Source organism: Haliotis asinina, chromosome 10 (genome assembly GCF_037392515.1).
Source record: "Haliotis asinina isolate JCU_RB_2024 chromosome 10, JCU_Hal_asi_v2, whole genome shotgun sequence".
Lineage (NCBI taxonomy): Eukaryota > Metazoa > Mollusca > Gastropoda > Lepetellida > Haliotidae > Haliotis > Haliotis asinina.
The window spans coordinates 56,580,720-56,603,151 of record NC_090289.1 but is presented as its reverse complement, the minus strand read 5'-3'; the positions used below and the strand labels follow the sequence as shown (position 1 = coordinate 56,603,151).

The following is a 22,432-nucleotide window of genomic DNA, read 5'->3' as shown; positions in this document are numbered from 1 at the left end:
ATGGAATATGTTATTCACAATGTGTGAGCTTGTAATAGTAAACAGGTACTTTCATAAAATCAAGTGTGAGTCAATGTTCAAAATTGTTTATCAAGATCTGAACTGTAGTGACAGTTATTAGTATTGTGTGTCTGTGCTCACTTTTCTCCTGGATAAAACTACATCAAATGTTTCTCTATCAAGTGTGTTTCTCTCTCCTCCCCCAAACCCCACCCCCACCCACCCACCCTCTCTCTCATGTACATGAACCAAACACTAAAACAAAACACGAAATATAATAAGTATGCATTGCAGTTTATTTACCTACATGTTAGACTGTAACAATCACGTTAACCTTATTTTTAGAATCAAAACGGGGAGGACTTCCGCCTGAGCTGCTGCTCAGATACGACTGTCACTAATAAACGTTTCTATTAAACATGAAATGCGTGGTAATTATTTAAAATAATAACGCCATTATATCGTATACCATTTGACGTAATAATTGTATGTATCGGAAATAGTCCATGAAACTTGTTAATTCACTGTCTCTTGTAAAACAGATTGACGCTCAGCAAGGACAAGAAAACAGTTGATAAGGATGAGCCTCATAAGCATGAGGGGAACCAGCTTGTCTTTCTGGATAATGGCGTTCGCCTTTAATATTCAAACTGAGAATGGGCTTCACCGACTTCGATTACAGGGGAAGCTGTCAAAACCAGCATCTGTCCAATCCGGCATGTTGTCCACAGTGGCATAAAATAACTAAATGCATAATTTGTGCTTCATTGTCCTATAATTTTCACATTCTGTTGTGTGCTGATGGGAGCAAGTATCTGCAGACGAAACAAGATGGCTTACCTGGCATTACCGTTTTGCATCCAGAAAAATTAATATTCAATGCATTACGACATAACATATTCTTAAAATAGTAATAACTGGAACATTGCTTGTAAAACATTTGTTGTTATTTTAGACGGTGCTGACACATGAGTTTGCAGAAACCATGAACAATAGGGAAGAAATATTAGCAAGTGTTAAAACTAGTAACAACGATTTGTCTGTGAGTAGGATTCTGTGAAGGTATAGGTGTGTCTTCATGAAGATAACACAGCGTCTAAACTGCTTCTGTGTCATAGAATGTGGCATGCTGTACATTAGGTACCTATCATTTCAGCTGACATCATAATCCGAATCGAACAATCATGTTTCAAGCATTTTACTCTCATGCGAAGCATTGTTTGGGCAAAAGAATGGCACCAAGTAATTTTATGCGAAATAGCCAACTAAACAGAAATTCGTCATTTCCATTCATGATTAGTTAAATAGGTCTGTTGTCGTGGTCCATGGCACCAACTTAACGGACACAACAAGCAATGCGATCTGTCACCTTGTGGGCTCTGTGTGTATGCAAGCTAAATGTCAACTCTAGAAATGGTTCTCGACAACTGACCCCTTTCATTAAGCGAACCAAGTGCAGTCCTGGCCTCTGCTGAATGTTCCGTGGCAGATACAGCTGACGTGTGTACACACATATGTCACTACATGGATATGTACAATATCAACATTCACCAAAATCCAGACATCCCACTGTCGTGCCGACAGCGCCGACAACGCGGTAACACGTCGTGAGTAAATTTCCAAATTACCCTGTTGAGTGTTCTTAACACGATAATTAACCTGTTAGACCGTACTCTGCACTTATCCTCAAAATATCCATTTTCCAAAGTTGACTTTCCTTGACATGCATGACGTTTTTTGTGTACCACGAGACGGCAACATAAATTTATTCACTATGCACATATTTACCTAGCTGAATGGTCATATCTATACATTATACAATAGTTGGACGCATATTTGATGTATGAATATAAGGCAATAGCATCACTATGTACACAACAAGACGTACACACAAGAAAGACACCACTCAGCTGACGATATAACAGTGGGTAACGCAAGAGCGTGACACGTACGTAGCTACGGCAGTGATGGGTGCCCTCTGTGTTTGGAAAACATTCAGTTAGTAACACAACAAATATCAAGTATTTTTATTTATAGTCAGGTACTCGGATGTATCAGCGAGATCGCATTACTAAAACGCAGCATGTTTAATGATACATATGTTTAAGGTCAAAACGTTATCATGCAAGAAGCAAACGAAAACTGGTCACCAATAGTGAATTGCGCGTGTTATCACAGTTGAGCTTTTGTTAGCAGATCACCGACAAGCATAAAGAAAACAGGACATATAATATCGTCTCAGTACTTGCATGTTCTAGAAGGTTGTGGCAGGTATGGGGTAAGGGAACTGGACAGCAAAAGCGAAAGAAATGGATACGTGTGAGATATACGTCAGACTAACATATGCGTCAGTCAAGTATACATTGTCATGAAAACACACACGAGACAATTTCGATTAGTTTGACTGTGAAATAGTTCCAGTGATACAATACTGAATGTCACGACGGTATTCGTGAACGGCCAACAAAACACGCAAAGCTGGAGGCCTGACATTAAGAAGTGGCAGCTGAAACAACGTATAAGCTAGCTGTGGAACTAGAAGTCAACCCTCTTTGTGTATTCCGGGTGCTTCAGGTAAGTACCACGTATATTTTGCACGAGGTCGACAATATATCTTTTTTTTTAATTTTGTTCTTTATACACTAAACACTCTTGGTCATACAATCTTAATCCCCGTCCAATTCATTTTAATAGGTGTATCCATAGGTTCGGAAATTCAAGGAGACAAATTAACTGGTAAGCTGGAAGCTCAGTTGTTGGGGGTTGGCAACCTCGTACGCTCCAGTTACAATGGACATGCCTATCTACAATATAATTTATCCTGGACAACAATCTGATTGTTGAACATAAATACCTTTCTTGAACATATTTGGCATAGTATATAAATATATCATTGCTTGAAAAGACTACCTTTTGCCAAATCAGAAAACTACAGATGTCTTGCTTTCACACCTGTATTCAATTTGTGTCAGGTACCTTTGAAACAAGTCTCACGATTGTCATTGATTGATCATATTGGAAATTGAAGAAAACCGAGTTGAACTGTCTCAGTGACGCCATATCCACGGCATTGTAATATTTCGGTTTAAACATCATTTGTGGCTTCTATATCGCAATACACCATGATGCTTCACCACCACTAAGAATTTGAACTAAAGGAGTCTCAGGCGACAACCCAATATGACGCAAACCACACCCACGTGATACAAATCCCGTCTCGCACAGAGGAGAGCATCGTTTCAAACTCGACTGATGTTGAATCCAAGATCGCTAAAGAGGTCTCGGTCAACTAAGCTTAAGTAATAAACCGGACAGTTAAACATTCTTCCACTGTTCCAATATTATGTACGACCAATATACAAATTTGACACGTCTGTATTGTGTGTTGCCTCAGCAGATTGTCCAAAACTAAACATTGAAAGGGTCATTTAACAAAATATGAATTCTTATTTTTCGTTCTCTAGATGTTCCGTCATGTTCCGCCATTTTCCTATACGGCAGTAACGGTGCCAGCGTGTGGTCAGAAGGCGTGTCGTGCCCCGTATGTGTGTTGCATGTTTCCTCGTCGCTCTTCTCTGATATGGCGCCCTCTTGTGCAGAGCAGGAATATCAGCTCAAACATCTCAGCAACTGTAATCAGGCTGAATCCCATGAACAACCCAACCTGTCCTCCAATAGAGCCTGTGAAAAAACAAGTAGATGATGTACACTCTCTCCACACAATGACCATGTTCCTAGAAGGCGTGGGAGACGTCCTTCATCTTCACAGTGGATTAATAGCAGGCTTAATAGTGTGCACTGAATGTAATACCGTTACATTAATGGATGCTGAGTACTCCTATTCCGTCCCTTGGTAGACCTGTTGTGGGTACTACACAGACGTTCTGACGTAACCGTTCCTACTCAGGGTTATACACCAGATCGATATTGCGCACGATATTCGATAAGTTGATTCTGGACCAACACCCAGTTACTGTCATCATACGCATTGACCTACACAATGGTGATTGGATGACTTCAGTTTGATTGTTGTTTAACGGCGCACTAAGCAATATTCTAGTTACATGGTGGTGGTCTGTAAATCATCGAATCTGGACCAGACAATCAACAGCATGAGCATCGATCTGCATAACTGGGATGCAATGACATGTGTGAACCAAGTCAGCAAGGCTCACTACCCGTGGCCTCATACATGGGTCATGAAGACCGATTCTAATATTCATCTCCACGGGGCCACACGGTAATTGAGCATGAATCATGAAAATAATGACAGTGGCTTTCAGTCGTGACTCTTACTGGTTTTACGACGGCAAGACATGTTTTAGTATGGGTAGAAGCACGCTGGCATGCAGTATGTAATAACACCCAGCTTCTCACCTAGCAGTCCCTCAACGGTGTATATTGGAACTTGTTCTATGGTCGTGACAACGGGGTCAGGAAAGAAGAAGTGAAGTGTGACAACATCCGCGCCCAGATCATGACTGTGGTAGAACAGACAATACATTAGGTTCAATAAAACTACATGTACACAGTTAATGTAAACATACAAAACTAACCTTTGTACATAAGAAAATCAAATTTAGACTTAAAAGGGATTATGAAAACATAAGAAATGAAATGGTGAATATATTGTTTTATCGCTGTTTTCGTCAGTTATACATGCAACTATTTCTCAGCGGATTACATCATGGCGGGTTCCACGCATCAACTCACACATCAACTGAGAATGCCATGCAAACGACTCACTTCGCCCCATCAGCAATGGCAATATGGCAATATGATCAAATACACGACTTGGAAGATCTTAAAGGCACATTCCTGCGTGTTTCGTCATTTAGTGTACAGGCGTATTATTCCTTACATCCAAAACTACTGGTAACTTTACGGGAAACACACAGTCCCCCATACAACACGTTTCCATCTTGCTGTCAAAATGAGTTAGCATCAAACATAATATTTTTGTGCAGATGGTTATTCCAATAAAACCTGTTTCATCTGTAACCCAACAGGGATTAAGTACATGAAACTCTTACACTATGCTCTCAAAGAAGCGGGTTGCTCGAAACTTGGTACAAGTGGCAGCTGCAGCATAATGAGTTTCTCTACACGGTAGCGGACACACACAAGGAGCCTTCTCAACGTCTCGGTCCTCATTCCCTCGGTAGTATTTAGCTGGAAGAACACAGTAACACTGTCACATTATATTTCACAATCCAGTACATTGCCAACTGGCACGCCTCCGTGTGGTTTCATGATCCTGCTCGGTACTGATAACCACTTACACCACGGTTAACCTGACCATCTCATCACATATCGTCACACCGAACAAAATGAAGAAAATCTTATCATTAATCGTGAATCCAGGAATGGCACCTTTGAGGTGTGTACGTAACGGCATGCGTCCAGAATGACACTGTTTCCATAATTCGTTGGTTTCGAATTTATTTTGAACAGTTCCACCCGGACTAACAGAAATGTTGGTAAATACTTAATCATGGTCAAAACATTCACACTGAATAGAAACGACAAATACCGGTTCCACATGCATAGGAAATTTGACTTTATCAAGAGTATGGGTTTGTTTGACGTCGCATCGAGTCGAGATACAATGAAATGCATGTGTTATTGACTCACTGCGAAAAAGACGCTTCGATATATGTGGAAGTACGTACATGAACTGTGTGCGTCAGTTACCTATGTAACGTCCGATGCAGCTCTCTATCGTGACTTACTCGTTATTTACCATACTATTCCAGGTTTATTTGTAATTCTTTTACGGCAGCAAAAATATTGTCTCAGTGATAAACATATTCGCATAATAATGCTGGTATAAGGGTTCGCAAGGAAACAATTTGAGATATCCTGACTGTGGAACGGCATTTGTCGCTTTAGGGTTCAGTGAGTAGCAGCAAATGATTCTCATTAACACTCAGGGCCTTTGACATAGAAAAGAGTAAGTGAGTGAGTTTAGTTTTACGCCGCACTCAGCAGTATTCCAGCTATATTGTGGTGATCTGTAAATAGACAACCCAGTGATCAACAGCATGAGCACTGATCTGCGTAATTGGGAACTGATGACGTGTCAACCAAGTCAGCGAGCCTGACCATCCGATCCCGTTAGTCGCCTCTTACGACAAGCATAGTCACATTTTATGACAACATAAAAAAGAATATCACAAAAATGGACAATATTTAGATGTCAATCTTTATAAAACACATTATCGATATATGTTGCTCGTTTTCATCTAACTCAGATTGCTGTAAATATGAGAAGTTGATTAAAACTCTAGATATGAAATGGTTTCGAATTACAGATTCAATGCATAGCATACGCCCTCGAAATCAGTATCAGTTATAATGGCATCCGTCCACAAATGGACTGACTGCTCATCTCATTTTCAATAACGAAATGTCAATGAGAATGCAACGCCATTTGAATCTTAATCAATGCTTCTTTGATCAGCAGACCTATCTTTAGTCTACTTGTAACACATGTAAACTATCCATGTTAGTTCCACACAACATACCTTCCGCCAACCTGTAACACACTGCCAGTCGATCCATCGAACAAAGCGTCTCGTTGCCTGGGTAGAAAATACATTTCTGTACAGACACTATTTACTTTTTGACGCACATTTCAACATAGTCCATGGACACAACGAAAAGTTATGCATAATCTGGTCTTATTAAAAATGTTAACAACTGTTTTTGTTGAGACAGTTTTATGTTCAATAACTCTGAACAGTGTTACCCGAGGGAGACATTACTTAAAATGGACATGTACAGTATAAGGATAACCAAACCATTGCAATAGTTGGGTTAGTTTGAAAACAAACAAATCATACCAGAAGAAATTGTGACACAAAAAGGTTTACGATCACATATCGACAACAGATAATGTATTGGGTTCTCAAATTGGATTTTACGCTGCTTTGAACAGTATTTATTAGTTTATCAAGGTGTGTCTGGGAGGGATGACCAAACTGTTGTTACAAGCGTTCGAGGTTCATAACATCCCGAGGGTCATAATGGGTAAGAATATATACGGTTTACAGCTCCCCATAAACCCACACGCCCTTTATGGAGGTGCTGTGAATAGTCCCTTTCACCCCAATGTCAAAATCCTCTTTTCAGCCAAAACGGATAATCATGAATAACTTCCACATCACTGGACGTAATCCGAACCCGCTATTATGCCGACAGAAACATCCGAAACACGCCATGGAAAAGAGAAGAGATGGTAAATGGCATTTGCGAAAACTTCCGACAAACTGTTCTTGCAAACTACCTCATATAACATGAAACTTACTCAATGCCGATTCTTGGATTGTCGGAACAGTGTCCGGAAACGCAGTCTTAACGCAGAACAAACCAGTTTGTCCTTCCTAGTTTTACATGGCATACCGTTCACCCAGCAAATCACTGCATACCTTAATCACATTCATGAGTCATATATATGTTGGTGTTGTAATATCACTTCATCAGCTCTATTGTCATAAAAGAGTTGTAAAGCAAGATTCAGTACACACCAACACAACACATGACAACAGCTGGATTACTTACAGTATAAATATGCTGCAGTAAAGCAGTCCTGTCCAGATCAAACCTATTCTATTCCAAAAGACACTATATATCCCATTTGTAGTTTCTATTGTTATGAAGGTCGTAGACATATTAACATGTGCATGTGTTCATTGGTATATACGCATGTGTCCATGTATACATCGACTTTTATCTGACCTCACACATAAATGTCGTTTTTTAATGGGCTGAGCGCTCTTCTGTCACTTTCAATGTACCCCCCGTAGACGCACCCGGCTGCCAATAGCAATCCACCACGCTACCAACAGCAATACACCCCGCTATTAATAGCAATCCACCCCGCTGTCATTAGCAATACACCCCGCTGTCATTAGCAATACACCCCGCTATTAATAGCAATACACCCCGCTGTCATTAGCAATACACCCCGCTGTCATTAGCAATACACCCCGCTACTAATAGCAATACACCCCGCTGTCAATAACAATACACCCCGCTACCAGTAGCAATACACCCAGCTACCTGTAGCAACTCTACACTCGATACTTTGTTGTAGTTACTCTTTTTATCTCGAATAACATTCAGGATATTCGCCGGTAATATAAACAATATCAAACTTTTTTCTAACTGGTATATTTTTAATGTATGACGTTTGTATTAGCAAACCCAGCCCAGAAACGAGGGGTGTGTTATGGGTTTCTTGAGATATGGAGCCTTTAAGATTCCTTGGTCAGCCAAATTATTTAACATGGGAGTCTATGGGAAAATCAGCAAGTTTATACGTGATCTCGTTTTCTCGTATTAACTTCTTTTTCTAAATTGACATATGTTAATGAACATGTTTTCCTACATAAGTAAATATAAAGAAACGTAGATCACTGTGGATATTTTCCAATATGACACAATGTGTTACATCACATACATTTTTGCACCAATGTTACGTAATATTATTGTGAAATGAAAGATACATGTGGCTTAAATATGTTGCCACATGCTGTTCCTCTAATATTTGAATCACTCACTGCTTTGGCAATTAAAATATATTGGTTTAAGTGCATCCATGTTGTTTTTTTAACTCAGCTATATGATATTCTAGACTGAAAATGTGGCGAGCTAAGAAATGGGACACACTGGACATAACTCCCTATAGACTAGTCATTCTAGATTATCTTTACAGTGGGGAGATTATTTCATAATATTATTTTTAAATAACAAACCACACGTAATCTTAACCCTGAAATGTTATATTTATTTCATGCTTGTATTTTGTTTTTATTTCATATTATTTCATGCTCTTAGGGTGTTCTATTGACTTTATTCGCTTGATGACAGATTTGACAACTCTTCAAGGGGATCAGTTTGCCATGAACTTTGCCAGTTTTTGTTCCCGATCATTGAGCAGTGTCCTGAAACAGATAAATGTTTGTTTATTTCACTGTTCTGTTTGAATATGATATATTGATTTTAACAATTGTATCTCTAGTGTCTTGACATTACCTGACAAAAACACAAAGCCACCAATAACACTGTTATAGATCATGTAATAGTCATCACACTGGTATAAAGGATAAGGTAAAAGAAGGAGATATAACTAATATAATTGAGAATTTAATAAATTACAAACATAAAAATTAATGTGAGAACGGATACGTATCTCTAATCATGCTATGAAGAAATTCAAAACACATCAACACAATTAACTAGACGTTAAAACCCTTTTCAACAGAATCTGAAATGATGCCTGAGAAGGTACCACTTATCACTTTCAAGAAAACTATTGATACATATATATCATTACACTGAGAGATGTGTCTAATGGTCTTTTAAATTTATGATGTATAAGTAAACAAGTGACTAGAACAATGTATTACCAGACAGGCTGTCATAGCATTTTCCACTGCCCCACTTGTGCCAATAAGTGCCATCCAGCATCGACACTCACACATGTACAGATTCTTCAGCTGCCAGGAGAACTGAAGATGAGAAAAAACAAAACATGATGCAGCACTTTCCATTGCCGCCCTGTCTCTTTCTGTCTTTGGTCCAGCACAAAATGACTCACAGTTGGTATATTTAGGGCAGTGAGCAAATTGTTGACGTCGCTTTCTGCATGCAACATGGTTGAAAATGGACAGATGCAATAAGGTGAAACAGACAGGACAAATATTGGATGTACATGAGGGCTATCCTGCAACATATAAGTGCAAAATGTGTACTGAGCCACTCAGTTGGGTTGGCAGGTAGGCTCTTTGAGTTTTTCAACAAATATTTCATCAATGTGTAGACTTCATTCAGGATTATTATGTAACCAAAATGCTTCATTTGACCCTGTTCACTGCAAGTGTGTGATATTTAACATGATAATGGTCTTTACCAGAATAAGTTTCGAATTTTCATTTGTCAGAAAATAATTTTATTTATCATGATGAGTAATTCAGTATGTTGGTCTGCTATTCTAAAAACAGATGCCGTCTGACCATCTTTTGACATATAAATTTTGGCTTATATTTGATTTAATTTGAATACACTTCTTCTAGTCCTCTGAAATCATCATATAAAGGATGTTGCTAAATCACAATGGTGAATTTCATGGACATCACTGAATCATACCTGCAACACGTTCGTCTTCATGTCGAACACACGTTTCTGTTTCTTGCGTGTGCTAATGAAGATCGCCGACGGACATGCAGAGCAAAATATCTTCATTGTTGAACCCATCCCTGTGATGTTTATGCAGTCATTTAGGACAAGGCGTAATGTACACATCTTCCAGGTTGACAGTCCATACGCCAGTGCACCCAGCTACACAAACGCCTCCCCTCTCTGGATGAATCACAACGCACGGTTTCCTCCGTGTGAAGAGTTAATGTCAGGTTTCAAAGAAATTGCACAATAGCTGTGATCTAGTTTCACAGAATCACGTTTCCTTCACTCTACATCTGTCCTTCTGTTGTTTGAATATGTCATCAAGGCGGTGCTTTTGCTTCTTTGGTATGAAACCGTGTTTCAAGCGTGTCATCGCTACCGGGTTACTGTTTACAACGCTATAGCGACATATGCTTTGCGGTAGTCGTGAAATAAGCATTAACTCATTTCTAAGTGTCTATTATTCTTAGTGGGATATTAAAAGTTTTTAATTACACGTATAGACAAGTATCAGAATAAAAGTAAGTATTATTTATTGTGGCTGTCGTTAATCGTAGCCGAATACTGCGCAGAAGTTCAAAACGTGACCAGCGAACATCCTTAAATGACGCCTGATGCACGGAAATTGCCGTTGTTTTGCGAATGGGATGGAACGGAGATAACTTTAAATCTGTTTTTCTTGTGTCTTCCGCAAAATCTAGCGATGACTACGAAAACATTTGACCTTCTTTCTAATACATACATTTAGACAAAACGTTCAAATGTAGTCCCTGTGAATATTAAGAAAGGAATTACACCGCAGCGACTTTACTAAGACAATACTTGCGGGGAAAAACAGCCTGATGCTAGATTCGAATTGTTTGATTCACACAGATTGGCTGAAGTGTACTCCCCGGCATTAGTTGATAGAAACTGTCTACACTGTGATGACGCACAGCTTTCCTCGAGTCAAGCAATGTTTAATACCACTGCGACAAAATCAAAATCATGGTGACCCTCCACAAACTTGTGTCTTCCACGTATTAGCGTCATCAAGGTGATAGTGACAATGCAAATTAGATAAGACCACAGAAAATTAATCAAACACTTTAAAACGATGATGCTACAATGTACATGATGATTTCATCATTCTTGCAAGCACATATGTGAGCGCGTGACGTCATCGTTATCGTTTCATGGTTGTCGTCATCGGAAAATTGTTTGGATATTGCTGCACATTGGGGATCTGGTCTTGTGTGTCAGTTTACGTTCAATGCCCATTCGTCAATAGGAGCCAACATTACTGAGTGTGTGTAGTTAGGTGTAGCATGTGTGCTAATGTGACATTGTTGACATTACGTTCAGTATCAGTGGGGGAATGCACTTCGCCACATGTGGCCTTCTCGTTTTCCCCAGCCAAAAACTGCTACATGTAATGTTAACTGATTTTAAAGTTTCTCTAGAAAAAAGTGTGAGTTATTTCACCCTACATGTTAAGAAGACATGCAATTTGCATTATCTTGCGTCGAATGAATATCTAAAGAAATGACATCTGTAGATCAACCGTTCCTGTATATGTTCGACTGAATCGGTAGGACGTGTGTCGCCATATGCATTCATGAACCCTTCTGTTCTGATTGTCTTGCGCGAATATGTTAACACTGAAATCATATAGTAGCATGGAACTGGAAGTGGATCTTTAGCGAAATATGTCATCATGTTAAGGAATGAAAAATGTCATCTTCATCAATTCACCATTTTCGTAGAAATAACACGAGGCAAATCGATCTCACAACTGACAGGCACTAAAGTCATCATGTCAGATATTATTTATTGTCGTCTCTCTCCAGTAAAACTACCAATGTTGTACAGTTTTAATATTCGATGGGAGTCTTTAATTGTTTACATAGGTATCACTGACTGTTCGAGGCATTTTGAATTCATGACTAGAGTACAAAAATATATTTTTTTATATATAATGAACTAGAAAATACTGTTATTCATGTTATGTTGATTCTAATTTTATCTTAGTGTACAGATACTTGTTTATGTTGAAACGGAAAATCGCAGGTATTTGTTATTGTGTTTACCAGGAGTAACCTTTTTTTGTTCGATTGAAACACGAGTAATTTATAAATGAATTTTAATTAGTAGAAAGTAGTCCGTCATGGCTGACCCTTGGTCATTACCATGGAGTAGCCAATCACGGGATTAGAAATCGATCTCACACGTGTGTGATACCAGTTTCCACGCGTGGGTTTCCCACCCACGGGTGTGCAAGAATAATATAATGTATTATTCAGAGGTGACACCACATGACCCATCTAACTCGTGTACCTGGATGAAGGAAATGTCGACATCCGCAGACTTTGATGACGTAATCAAAGAAACATTCCTTCTCGCATGCCTCTTTCGAGTAGTATTCAAACCGCCTCAGGGGATTCACAAACTTCTCGCTGTCTGTATCTACGCAGGTGGAACCTCCGAAAGCCTTGAAGGGCGGTTCGAGGCCGATCCTCTGCAGGGACAAATGACATAGTTAAGTCACAGGTTTCAAACAATACGTATTGTTTTTATAACTTCGTTCCATTACGAGCAAAATCCCTTGTTGCTTGTCTATCTTTCTTTCGGATTATTGTCTTTCAAAAGAAACTTAGGGAAACTTCTAAACTGGTTCACAGAGTTCTTTTGTACCAACTTGAAAGATAACTTAAAGTATTGAATATTCAGACAGGTTTTTCTTTTCAGTACATAAGATCAGTGACACTATGAGTTGCCATCCGTACGTGTGTCGTCAGGCAAGATAACTGATATATAAGAAAAAAAACGTACATTTAAGATTTTTTGTCTAGAGTACCATTCCAGACAAGTATATCGTAATTGAGATTACCTGCCAAGAATTCTCAAAGGGCAAAGGAACAAGCTTACATGCTCACATGCAACCGTAGCTGTCGGACATACAGTCATACGCCATGGAAGACTTTCTATTTGTTTGTGAAGAAGTTTTAGAAACTTGACCCCTTATCGGCTAAAATTCGTTCTGGTCTGGTATGGTTAAAATTAGGTTTCCCCGTCTCCTCCCACAGGCATGGAGTCACCACACAGCAGTGTATAGTGTGAATGTACATTTGAAAAAGGGCATTACGGAAAGACTGCGAACAACATATACCTTCTTTCATAATTATATATATGAAAGATGTGTTTTATGTATATGCTATAGAATCATAGAGTTGGTGGCATGGCGTATGTGATTATCCCGATGGGCATGCCCTATTACTGAAATCACGGGCGGTATCACGGGACCCATATTAACACGATACTTCATGAATACTGAAGCGGAAGTTATTTGTTGAATATCGAACAGTTCATCAACACATCAACGCACTTTACTTGAAGATCCAACATAGCCACATCGTTCCACGTTACCAATATGAGTGCACTGGGTGTATAAAAGGTGTGATCACAGTTTTGGTTCGACTGAGTAAAATTCGTTGTGCAGGAGGAATACACCCTTAATTTCCTGTTTTCTTTTACATACCCCGATAATGGTCCGACCATGAGCTGGATTCAAATACCATGGCGTGAATACATGCTCATATTCAAACGGTAAGTTACTTTCAGCTGTATCAGAAGAGGCAGATAGTGTGTGTGTGTGTGTGTGACAGCGCATGTGTGCGTGTGTGATACAACACGCGTTCATTGTGCTTCAGATCGTCACTGATCATCACTGATGATAGTTAAACATCATATGTACACCTCGAGTGTGATTGACCGTCACCACAAGTCTTGGTTTGCTGAACACGCATTACGCTTACAGCAAATACACAGAGGTATCTGGTTGTGGTTAGTGTTAAACTAATTGTATGGCTAACACCAGCCTAGCTGCAGGCAATGATTTACATTTAAGCCATGTTGTTGCCTCGGACATCAGTTTGGTCCCAAATGAGCAACTTTGATTGTGAGGAGTGTTAGTGTCGTGTCCACTTAAACTGATCTCATAAATCAACGAGGCGGTGTTCAGATGTACTATTCCAAGCCAATTTGCAATTTCTTTAGCGGCCAGTTATTAAGCTTCCTGAATGTTCTGATGAAGGACAGCCAAAACAGATCACTTTCAACTTATACAGAGATGAACAATTATATTGTGCATTCCTCAAACAAGTCGAGTTCAGGAGAGGTTGCTGGTAATGACGTCTTTGCGTGTACTGTTCGTGTTGTTCCATGGTTTACAGGTCGGTTGAAGACACAGTAATTGTAGAGTTCAGCAGAAAACAGTTGGCGTCGGTGGAAACAGACTTCATATTGGTAAGGGTCACAACAATTGCATCAATGGCGTACTGACACCAAGTCTTCCCCAGCAGATAAACATGTCCTGTCTTGCAGTGAGCGATACCCCGCTATTCAGGCTATTTCAGGCTTTTGATTTCTTCAGTATAAATCTGTAAGGATCAGTTCTCTTTGATTCATTATGTAAGTAACACTTTCAACCAGCCAGTTGAAAATGAAGACATGCTGTACAAAAATGGTAAAGAAATGTCACTTCGTTTTATGCCAGTTGTACTTATAACACAATTTCCGCAGTGTTTCAGATACGCCACGTAGGTGGATCGCCGGATGAAACTATGGTGAAATCTAAAGGTCTGGCATACTGATAGTGCTCACAAACCTGTTTTTTACCAACTATGGGGAAACCCAAAGGAATGGCATAGTGATGGTACCCACAAACCTGGTCGTTAACAAACTGGGTGACACCTAAAGGCCTGGCATACTGATGGTACCCACAAACCTGGTCGTTAACAAACTGGATGACACCTAAAGGCCTGGCATACGGATGGTACCCACAAACCTGGTATAACCGTGGATCTGAAACTACGTATATTGCTTTTTGTGGCGTGCCAAAAGGAAGAGACTTCGGAGCATTAAAAGAGTGAGCGACTTGAGAACTAGCACGTACCACAATATCAACCGTTGTTCCCAAATCTGTGAAATCGTGTAACTGTAGTATTCCTGAACATGCATGTATATAACTAATACTTCAGTGGAGTTCCAAACTGGCACTGGAACGAAGACTCAGTTGACGTAAAAAAACGAACAAACAAAAAAGCGATGTGTAGCTCCATAATCTCTCCACAATCTTGCAATTGTATATTTTTAAGTCGCCAAAATCCCTTATGTCCACTGAATAATTGTGAAGGTTGCCAACGGTCAAAGTATCTTCAATACGACCATATGAAGGTTCGAGTGTTGCAATGTGTCTTTGTAAGCGCTTGTATCATCCTCAAAACCATGTTTAAGGTCCATGGTTAATGCAAGACTAATTTAGAAAGATACTTTCCTAATCCAATAACCACTGCTGATCCAGCGAAATATAGTAACGTTTACATACAAATAACTGTCAGACGATTGTGTTTGTAACTTTATGTGTTGGGAATGTTGATTGCAAGTCGCACTGGGTTCAACTTGTCCTTCACTTCGACGGTGTAATATCTCTGCCTGACTACAGGTCCTACCTATCTCCTCAAGTCATCAGTGTCATAGACAAGCCGTCGACACCGTCACAGTCCGTTGAGGAGACATCTGTACGCGTACCTCTATTTGCGAGTTCAGCAATGTTATTAACTCCTACGACCGTATAGTTGCCATTGCTTTGGTTGAACTGTGCTGCTACTTGTGGGGGAATTCGTTAGTTTTGACAAATATAAATTATGAATATTTGATCGCACGATTAAGAAAACTATTCACGAGTAAGGGTCTTCATTACCTTGTGTAAGCACATGGCGACGGCATTGTCCTCCCACCGTGAAGTAATAACTGGCTGGGTGGCGTTTGTCAAATTTCACCTTCAGAAATTGAGCAGATTCACACTGACAATTCAGTGAGTTGCATATCTCATAGAGACATTCATTAAAAGCAAATTTCCGTTTCTCCTTCCTGCTGAGGACATATATCAGCAGTATAAGGCATAAACGCGCAGCGTTGGCGTCATGCGAATGTGAGAAACCATTGGTGTCATTATAAAGCAAATTACTCAGTTTATCAACTGTCTGTGAGATGAAGAACCGACGTGGACCTAATGTGATTGCTCTTCTCGAAGCTGTAATGTTTAAAGCCCCAATCACCTTAGGGGACGCACAGTGCAGACAGTAGATTCTAGTCCAATATTCTTTTTATGATATTCCCAGTTGAGGGTAGCGTTATTGAAGATATATCACTGGTCATAGTCTAAACAATTCCTCAGTATCCTTGGTGAAATATTACACAATCCATTTAAAAATACAGAAATATGCACTTAATGTATTGCATCTACTGGGTTTTGCTTACAATGTCTCTGAGGGCAAGATCCCCTGATACCGGTTACTTTCGAAGTAGTTGTGAAGACCACAAGAGCTGGCAATTGTTCCTGGAATCTCAAACTGCTTTCATTTACGCATTGTCCACTTCTCATATTTTAGTAAAGTGTCTATAATTCGAAACGCAGAGGATACTATGGCAACTGATGGAACAGTAAATTTATTGTCTGAATAGTGTCCCTTGGAACAATTATTTCAATTTGGATGGTTCCAGCACGGTGTATGAAACTTCAGGGTTGCATCTATTAATCCACGAGCTTCGTTTACTTTGATATGTTAGGCAACGTACATTTGTTGGTGTCGGCACGTTAACATTGAAACACCAATAAACTGATATATCTTTTGATTTTTATTCGTCTGGCAGTTTCATATAATGCATTAGACTGTGTGTTCCCTTAGTTATAGAAAAAACCCTTTTATTCGGTTATGTCATTGTGAACATACTTTCGTGATACAGGGAAGGTATGTGTGGACGGCCATATGATAGCCTTTATGCATTTCGAAAATAGCAATTCATCACGCATAGTTTTTATGGAAATCAATGCAATAACGCAACCCAAACTTCATTGCAATTCCGTATGGCAAATACAGCAAAGCAGAACAATGACGTGTATTATAAGTTCTGTGGAGTAATGTCAGAAGTCTTATACTGAAAGCGTATCTATTTACATCAGAAAACAATTTTTCATTCAAAACTAAAAGGAAATCACTGTCACGTGTATCTAATATCCAGGAACGTCACGTTAAAATGCCGTTTTTAGATTGATAGATTGGATCGGGAAGATTACATTTATTGTGAACTGAAATTTCGCAAAAGCAGATAATCTCGAAGAAAACAACGGTGAGCCGGTTTTCTAACAAAGAAATCGAGATTTTAGGGCGGACAGAAACTTGCAAGCATTTGACGAATGAGCTATGCTGTCGCATGCATATCAGGCTTTGAATATATTGTTTTTGCGTGAATATGTGTAAGGAAATACATTTATATTTCCGAATGCACCGTTCGCGCTCTTCGACAATGCGCCTTAGAGGCTCGGTCGTTCTGTTCACTGGGATTGTGTGTTCATGTTTCAGTTATGTTCATCACACAAAAGACCATTCCAAAATGTCAACAGACACCATCTGCAAAACACAGCATGCAGATCCAACGTCGCTGTGGACAGGTCATTCTTATCAAATAACCACACATAATTATGCCTCTACTTTCCCGAGATTCACCATATATAGCTCTTCTTTCCTATTTTTGGCTAACATTCCACATTGTTCGCTAGTCATGATGAATTATTCGAACTGACAGCCATGTGTTTGTGAAGTTTAGTCATTAATGTAAAGGTGACAACATTGTCAATACCTTTGTTTCAAGTGTTGCACGTTTTGTATACAAATGATAAGGCAGAAAGACTAATTAAGTATGCACTTACGACAGTCTTGGTGATTTCGACCTCCGAAGAGCAGTTAGCACCGACGACGAACCCCCGGGACTGTGGAAGTGGATCCTCATCGTGGTCGTGGAGGACAACCTGCCAGCATCACATGGACAATATCATGAACAGATTATATATTGCGAATGAGTCGGTTTTGGTTTAATTAGACTTGTAGAGTAGGATTGTTTGCCAGTATGTATGACCTTCACACACGCGAGTAAACACTCAGAGATATAGTGAAGTCAAAATAATTGAATCTCTGCCCGGGACTTGGCACTTCGGTCGGTAATTTTAGAATTTCCAGGCATAACAACACTGTACATCCGGACAGCAAGAGATACCAACAAATGCATGAACAACTCCTTTGTTGCTGTGACAGCAACACCATTATCACGCAAATGAAGAACAGCATAATGACAGAGGAGCATATATATAAGTTACAGGATATTTTTGTGCAGTACAATAGGAATTAGGAAGCCAGACACAATAACAACACAATGGGTTTGATGCTATACAAGAACCCTGAAGACTGGACACCCGCTTCAACCGTCATCAAAATTCATTCAAACAAACGTATACATTTATGATAGTATATATGCAGGTAATTTATCAAAAAGTTATGAAACAGTGAACAAAAATCAATATCTGCTTCATTAGGTATACATGGTATACAGAAGGATAACGTTAAATGGAACTTAAATCGGCTCCGCGTATCTGATATTACAGCAGTTTAGCTATGTGGATAGTGGATATACCAACAGGTGCAGTCACGATATACATTCGTCCACATAGTGAGGTTGCAGATACATGGACCCAGAAAAATAGCATGTAATATATACTTGACATACATGAATGAACTAGACAATGTCCGCAATATGAATTCTTTAATGCAAGCAAAATCTGACGGATATGTCTTCATTATGCGGTTTCTGTACGTATCAGCCGGTAGAGAGTGAACGAGTGAATATGGGTTTGCGCCGTTTTTAGGTAACAGACAACACTTGTCCACCCATTCGCCACAGGAGCTTATATGTTTATGAAGGTGTGACCATATCGAGTTTATTCAAAAATATAAAAGATATATACACTGAACCCGTATTTATGGACAGGGAATAGAAACGCTTTAGCATTTATTAGGAATTGTAAGAGAGGCCAAACGTAAACACATGACAAGGTAGTGTCCCACTGGGGGTCTTCTTCTCCACCCTCTGGCCACGCCAAAGATGCCACCCATGTATAGATAAAGAACAACCAGAGATATCTAGCACTCGGTGCAAGGCATATCTCAACAATATCACCAGGAAGATGGACCAGCTGCTCTTCCAATGAATTATCCAGTAGCATACATTACTTGCGGTGAATAACGAATACATCATCTGAAGGGCATCTGAAGGTAACGCAGTTGAAAAGTAAACGTGTTCACAAATTGTCTTATTATTCACGTGGAAGACACGAAACTAGTTCGCTAGTCACGTGGGACTCGGAGGATGAACTACCACTTATTGCTGACTACGATAAATGACGCTAGTATAGGGTTAACGTTCACTTTTAGCGCCGAAACATGAAATAAAATAGTTAAAAAACTTCACGTGATTGATTAGGATGGACTTGAGATTTGGCAGTTAGACCAGTCGTCTAATTAGATGCTAGGCGGTGATATTTTTTTCGATTGGCAGAATATGTGAAATTATGTATGCAATAAAAAAATAGTATATGCAATATGTTACCACAGAGACGATCATTGTCATCTGCTGCAGGTCACTGCCGTTCTGCCTGTGATCTAATGGTAAATGAGTGGGACACCCAAGTTGCTATCAATAAACTATATGTTGTTTCCATAGAAACAATCATTGTCATTTGCTGCGGGTCACAACAGTTCTGTCCGTGACCTAATGGAAAGGGAATGGGACACTCAAATTGCAATTAAACCAACTGTTGGATGCACCTACTTGGGTTGTCAGTCCAGATGTGGTGAGGCTACTTTAGTGAGTGGGTGAGTGATCACATAATCGAGTCTGGGCCAGTCAATCCAGTCATCAACAGCATGAGCATTGATCTGAGCATGAGCATTGGGATGACACGTGCCAAACAAGACAACGAGCCTGACCACCCGATCCCGTTAGTCGCCTCTTACAACAAGCATGGCTTACTGAAGATACGTACGTTCTTACCCGGATCTTCACGAGCTATTTCAAGGCGATGCCGTATTGGACACAATAGATATAGTCATGAATATTCAACACAAGGCGAGCATCCTCAGTTTTATATTCCTTTTGATGTCTTGCTCGATTGTATTGACATTTATGTCACAAGAGATAAATATTTCAAAGCTTCAAAACTGAAGGAATGTTTTAACAATCTGCTTTTATCTAATTCCTAGATGTCTTTTTAGGAAATTGATTTATTTATAAGTTTGGACGTGCATAGCAACATTTTACAAAAATAGCCTAGTGGTATGATAAATCACTTGTGGCAAAATAACATGACTATAAACCCCGAAGAGGGTTGATGTAACGTAAAACGTGTAGTGTGTGTGTGTGTGTGTGTGTGTGTGTGTGTGTGTGTGTGTGTGTGTGTGCGTGCGTGTGTGTGTTATAGTATACCAATTATAGCCCATGATTGGAAATCCAGCAGTGGTCCACGCCGGTAGCTCAGGTAAAATATGTAGCATGAACCTCGGCAGTGTAATCGTTTCTTGATGATTACATGCCTGTGATAGGTAAATGTTCATCTGTGATAGTATAGCTATTTTACTGTCCTTCTTTGACAGATATGTATATTGATAAAGTTTACGTTTATATGGAATTGTCACGATGTGGTTGCCGTACTGCTGATGTGCCTCTAAATTTCAACTCACTCAAATCAGCAATCAAACATGGAATTCCTCCTGCTTTGGGGAACTTATGGAAAAGGTAGATCTTTAACCAGATAATCCAAAGGCGTTCTGCTGCTAGTGGCCGTTGACTGCTCGAGGACAGTGAGATATAGCGTTGCCATCCATGAAAATCGGAATGGTAATCACTATGTGGCAAAAGGGCCCGAACCAAGTACTCCCTGTGCAACGTTCACAATATATTGCCCCATGTTCTGACATGCATCTTGCAGTCGTACGAAGCGTTACAACATATCATCACTATGTTTAGGCTGCATTGGTAAATTTGTTTGGATAAGCCTCCAGACGACGTCTTCAAACGCCATACAGGTCGACTTTAACACATAGAAGAGGTTATCTGTCACCAGACCAGTGAACCCTGCCCCATGTCGTGATGGTGAGGTTATTCCGGAGCCTGGGCAACCCCAGAGGGTTCATGCCCTTGACTTTCTGTGAAAAAATATGGTTTTATTGGACGAGGCACCCTAGGAAATACAGCCCACATCTTCTTTCTGATGGCCAAGGATGTCAGACTCCTAATCTCTCTTGCATCCCCAGTTTCGAGCGTTGGTCACGGAATTGTCTGGCCAGGTGAATCATGACTCAATCATCTCGGTCACTGGTCTTTACAGAGCTTCACCACGAGGACAATGTTCCAGTTAGCTCCGATATTGCTACAGATATTGCTTCATGCATGCCGGTAACTTACAATCATCATTGTCTCAGCGAATGTATTTGGTGCCTTTGCAGCAAGTGAACATGAGACCCAGAGAAAACACGAGACTCATAGCTTTTGAGATATTGTTTGAGGCACGGATCTTAAATGAATATTCCAGTATGTTTAGGTATGATCGCTTGTTTGGGGCAAAAGATAAATGTAACCTTTGACTGGTGCCCCCGTGAATATATACAATATAGAAACTATTGACAAGCTAGATCCTCACGGTGTACAGTCGTGTCCCAGGAAACCCAATGTGACACTTTTAGATCTATGAGAATGGATTCTCCATGACCTGAGGTGCCCCACAACCACCCACATAACATTCATATTTGGCCCAACGTTGGGCCAATTATATATGCTATCTGGGCATAAAATATAGCTCAACAGTTTTCAGTAAATGTTTTATTGTTTTTCCATCATAAGTCATCTTAATAAAGAACGGCTAACGCCCATACTCACTTTGTGCACGTAATGTAAAACAGCAACCACAATCGATAACTCTCATATTTCGGGAGAGTTGAAAACAGATAGTGTCATCGTTGCACTGATGGACGTGCAAAACATTTTTATCGATAGTTTTAAGTTGGGAAGCTCTTAAGGTTATATTTATAATAGCTTGGAAAAAGATGTCTTTTTTCAGAACATCGCGTGATTGAACATCACTGTGTCTCATAGGCTTACACGGACTGTTTAACATAAGACAATATAATACATTTTCATCAGGAGTTGGAAACACTACAACTCAAAACATGACGCAATCTGGAGCTGTAATTACTGATTACATGAGACTAATTATTGACGTAATAAGATGTATGTCGGAGTGTATTTCGGTCCGCACTGCTATAAGACGACAATGTTGACCAATGACGTAATTCAGGAAACTGACCATATCTGTCTG

At 39.7% G+C, this 22,432-nt stretch overlaps 1 protein-coding gene across 3 annotated transcripts in view; it reads right to left on the bottom strand.

The window, feature by feature from the left end:
- Nucleotides 1–275: 275 nt before the first annotated feature.
- Nucleotides 276–22,432, bottom strand: part of LOC137298958 (acid-sensing ion channel 5-like) — a 90,577-nt gene continuing 68,420 nt past the window's right edge. Inside the window, exons 4-9 of one of the 3 annotated variants that reach the window (XM_067831354.1) lie at nucleotides 17,939–18,037; nucleotides 12,505–12,685; nucleotides 6,528–6,584; nucleotides 5,034–5,172; nucleotides 4,378–4,481; nucleotides 276–3,681 (exon numbers count right to left, since the gene is read on the bottom strand). In XM_067831354.1, the coding sequence (XP_067687455.1) occupies nucleotides 3,521–3,681; nucleotides 4,378–4,481; nucleotides 5,034–5,172; nucleotides 6,528–6,584; nucleotides 12,505–12,685; nucleotides 17,939–18,037 (741 nt within the window). In that variant the 3' untranslated portion in view covers nucleotides 276–3,520. The remainder of the gene's footprint in view (nucleotides 3,682–4,377; nucleotides 4,482–5,033; nucleotides 5,173–6,527; nucleotides 6,585–12,504; nucleotides 12,686–17,938; nucleotides 18,038–22,432) is intronic. The other 2 variants (XM_067831356.1, XM_067831355.1) reach the window with 2 other exon arrangements.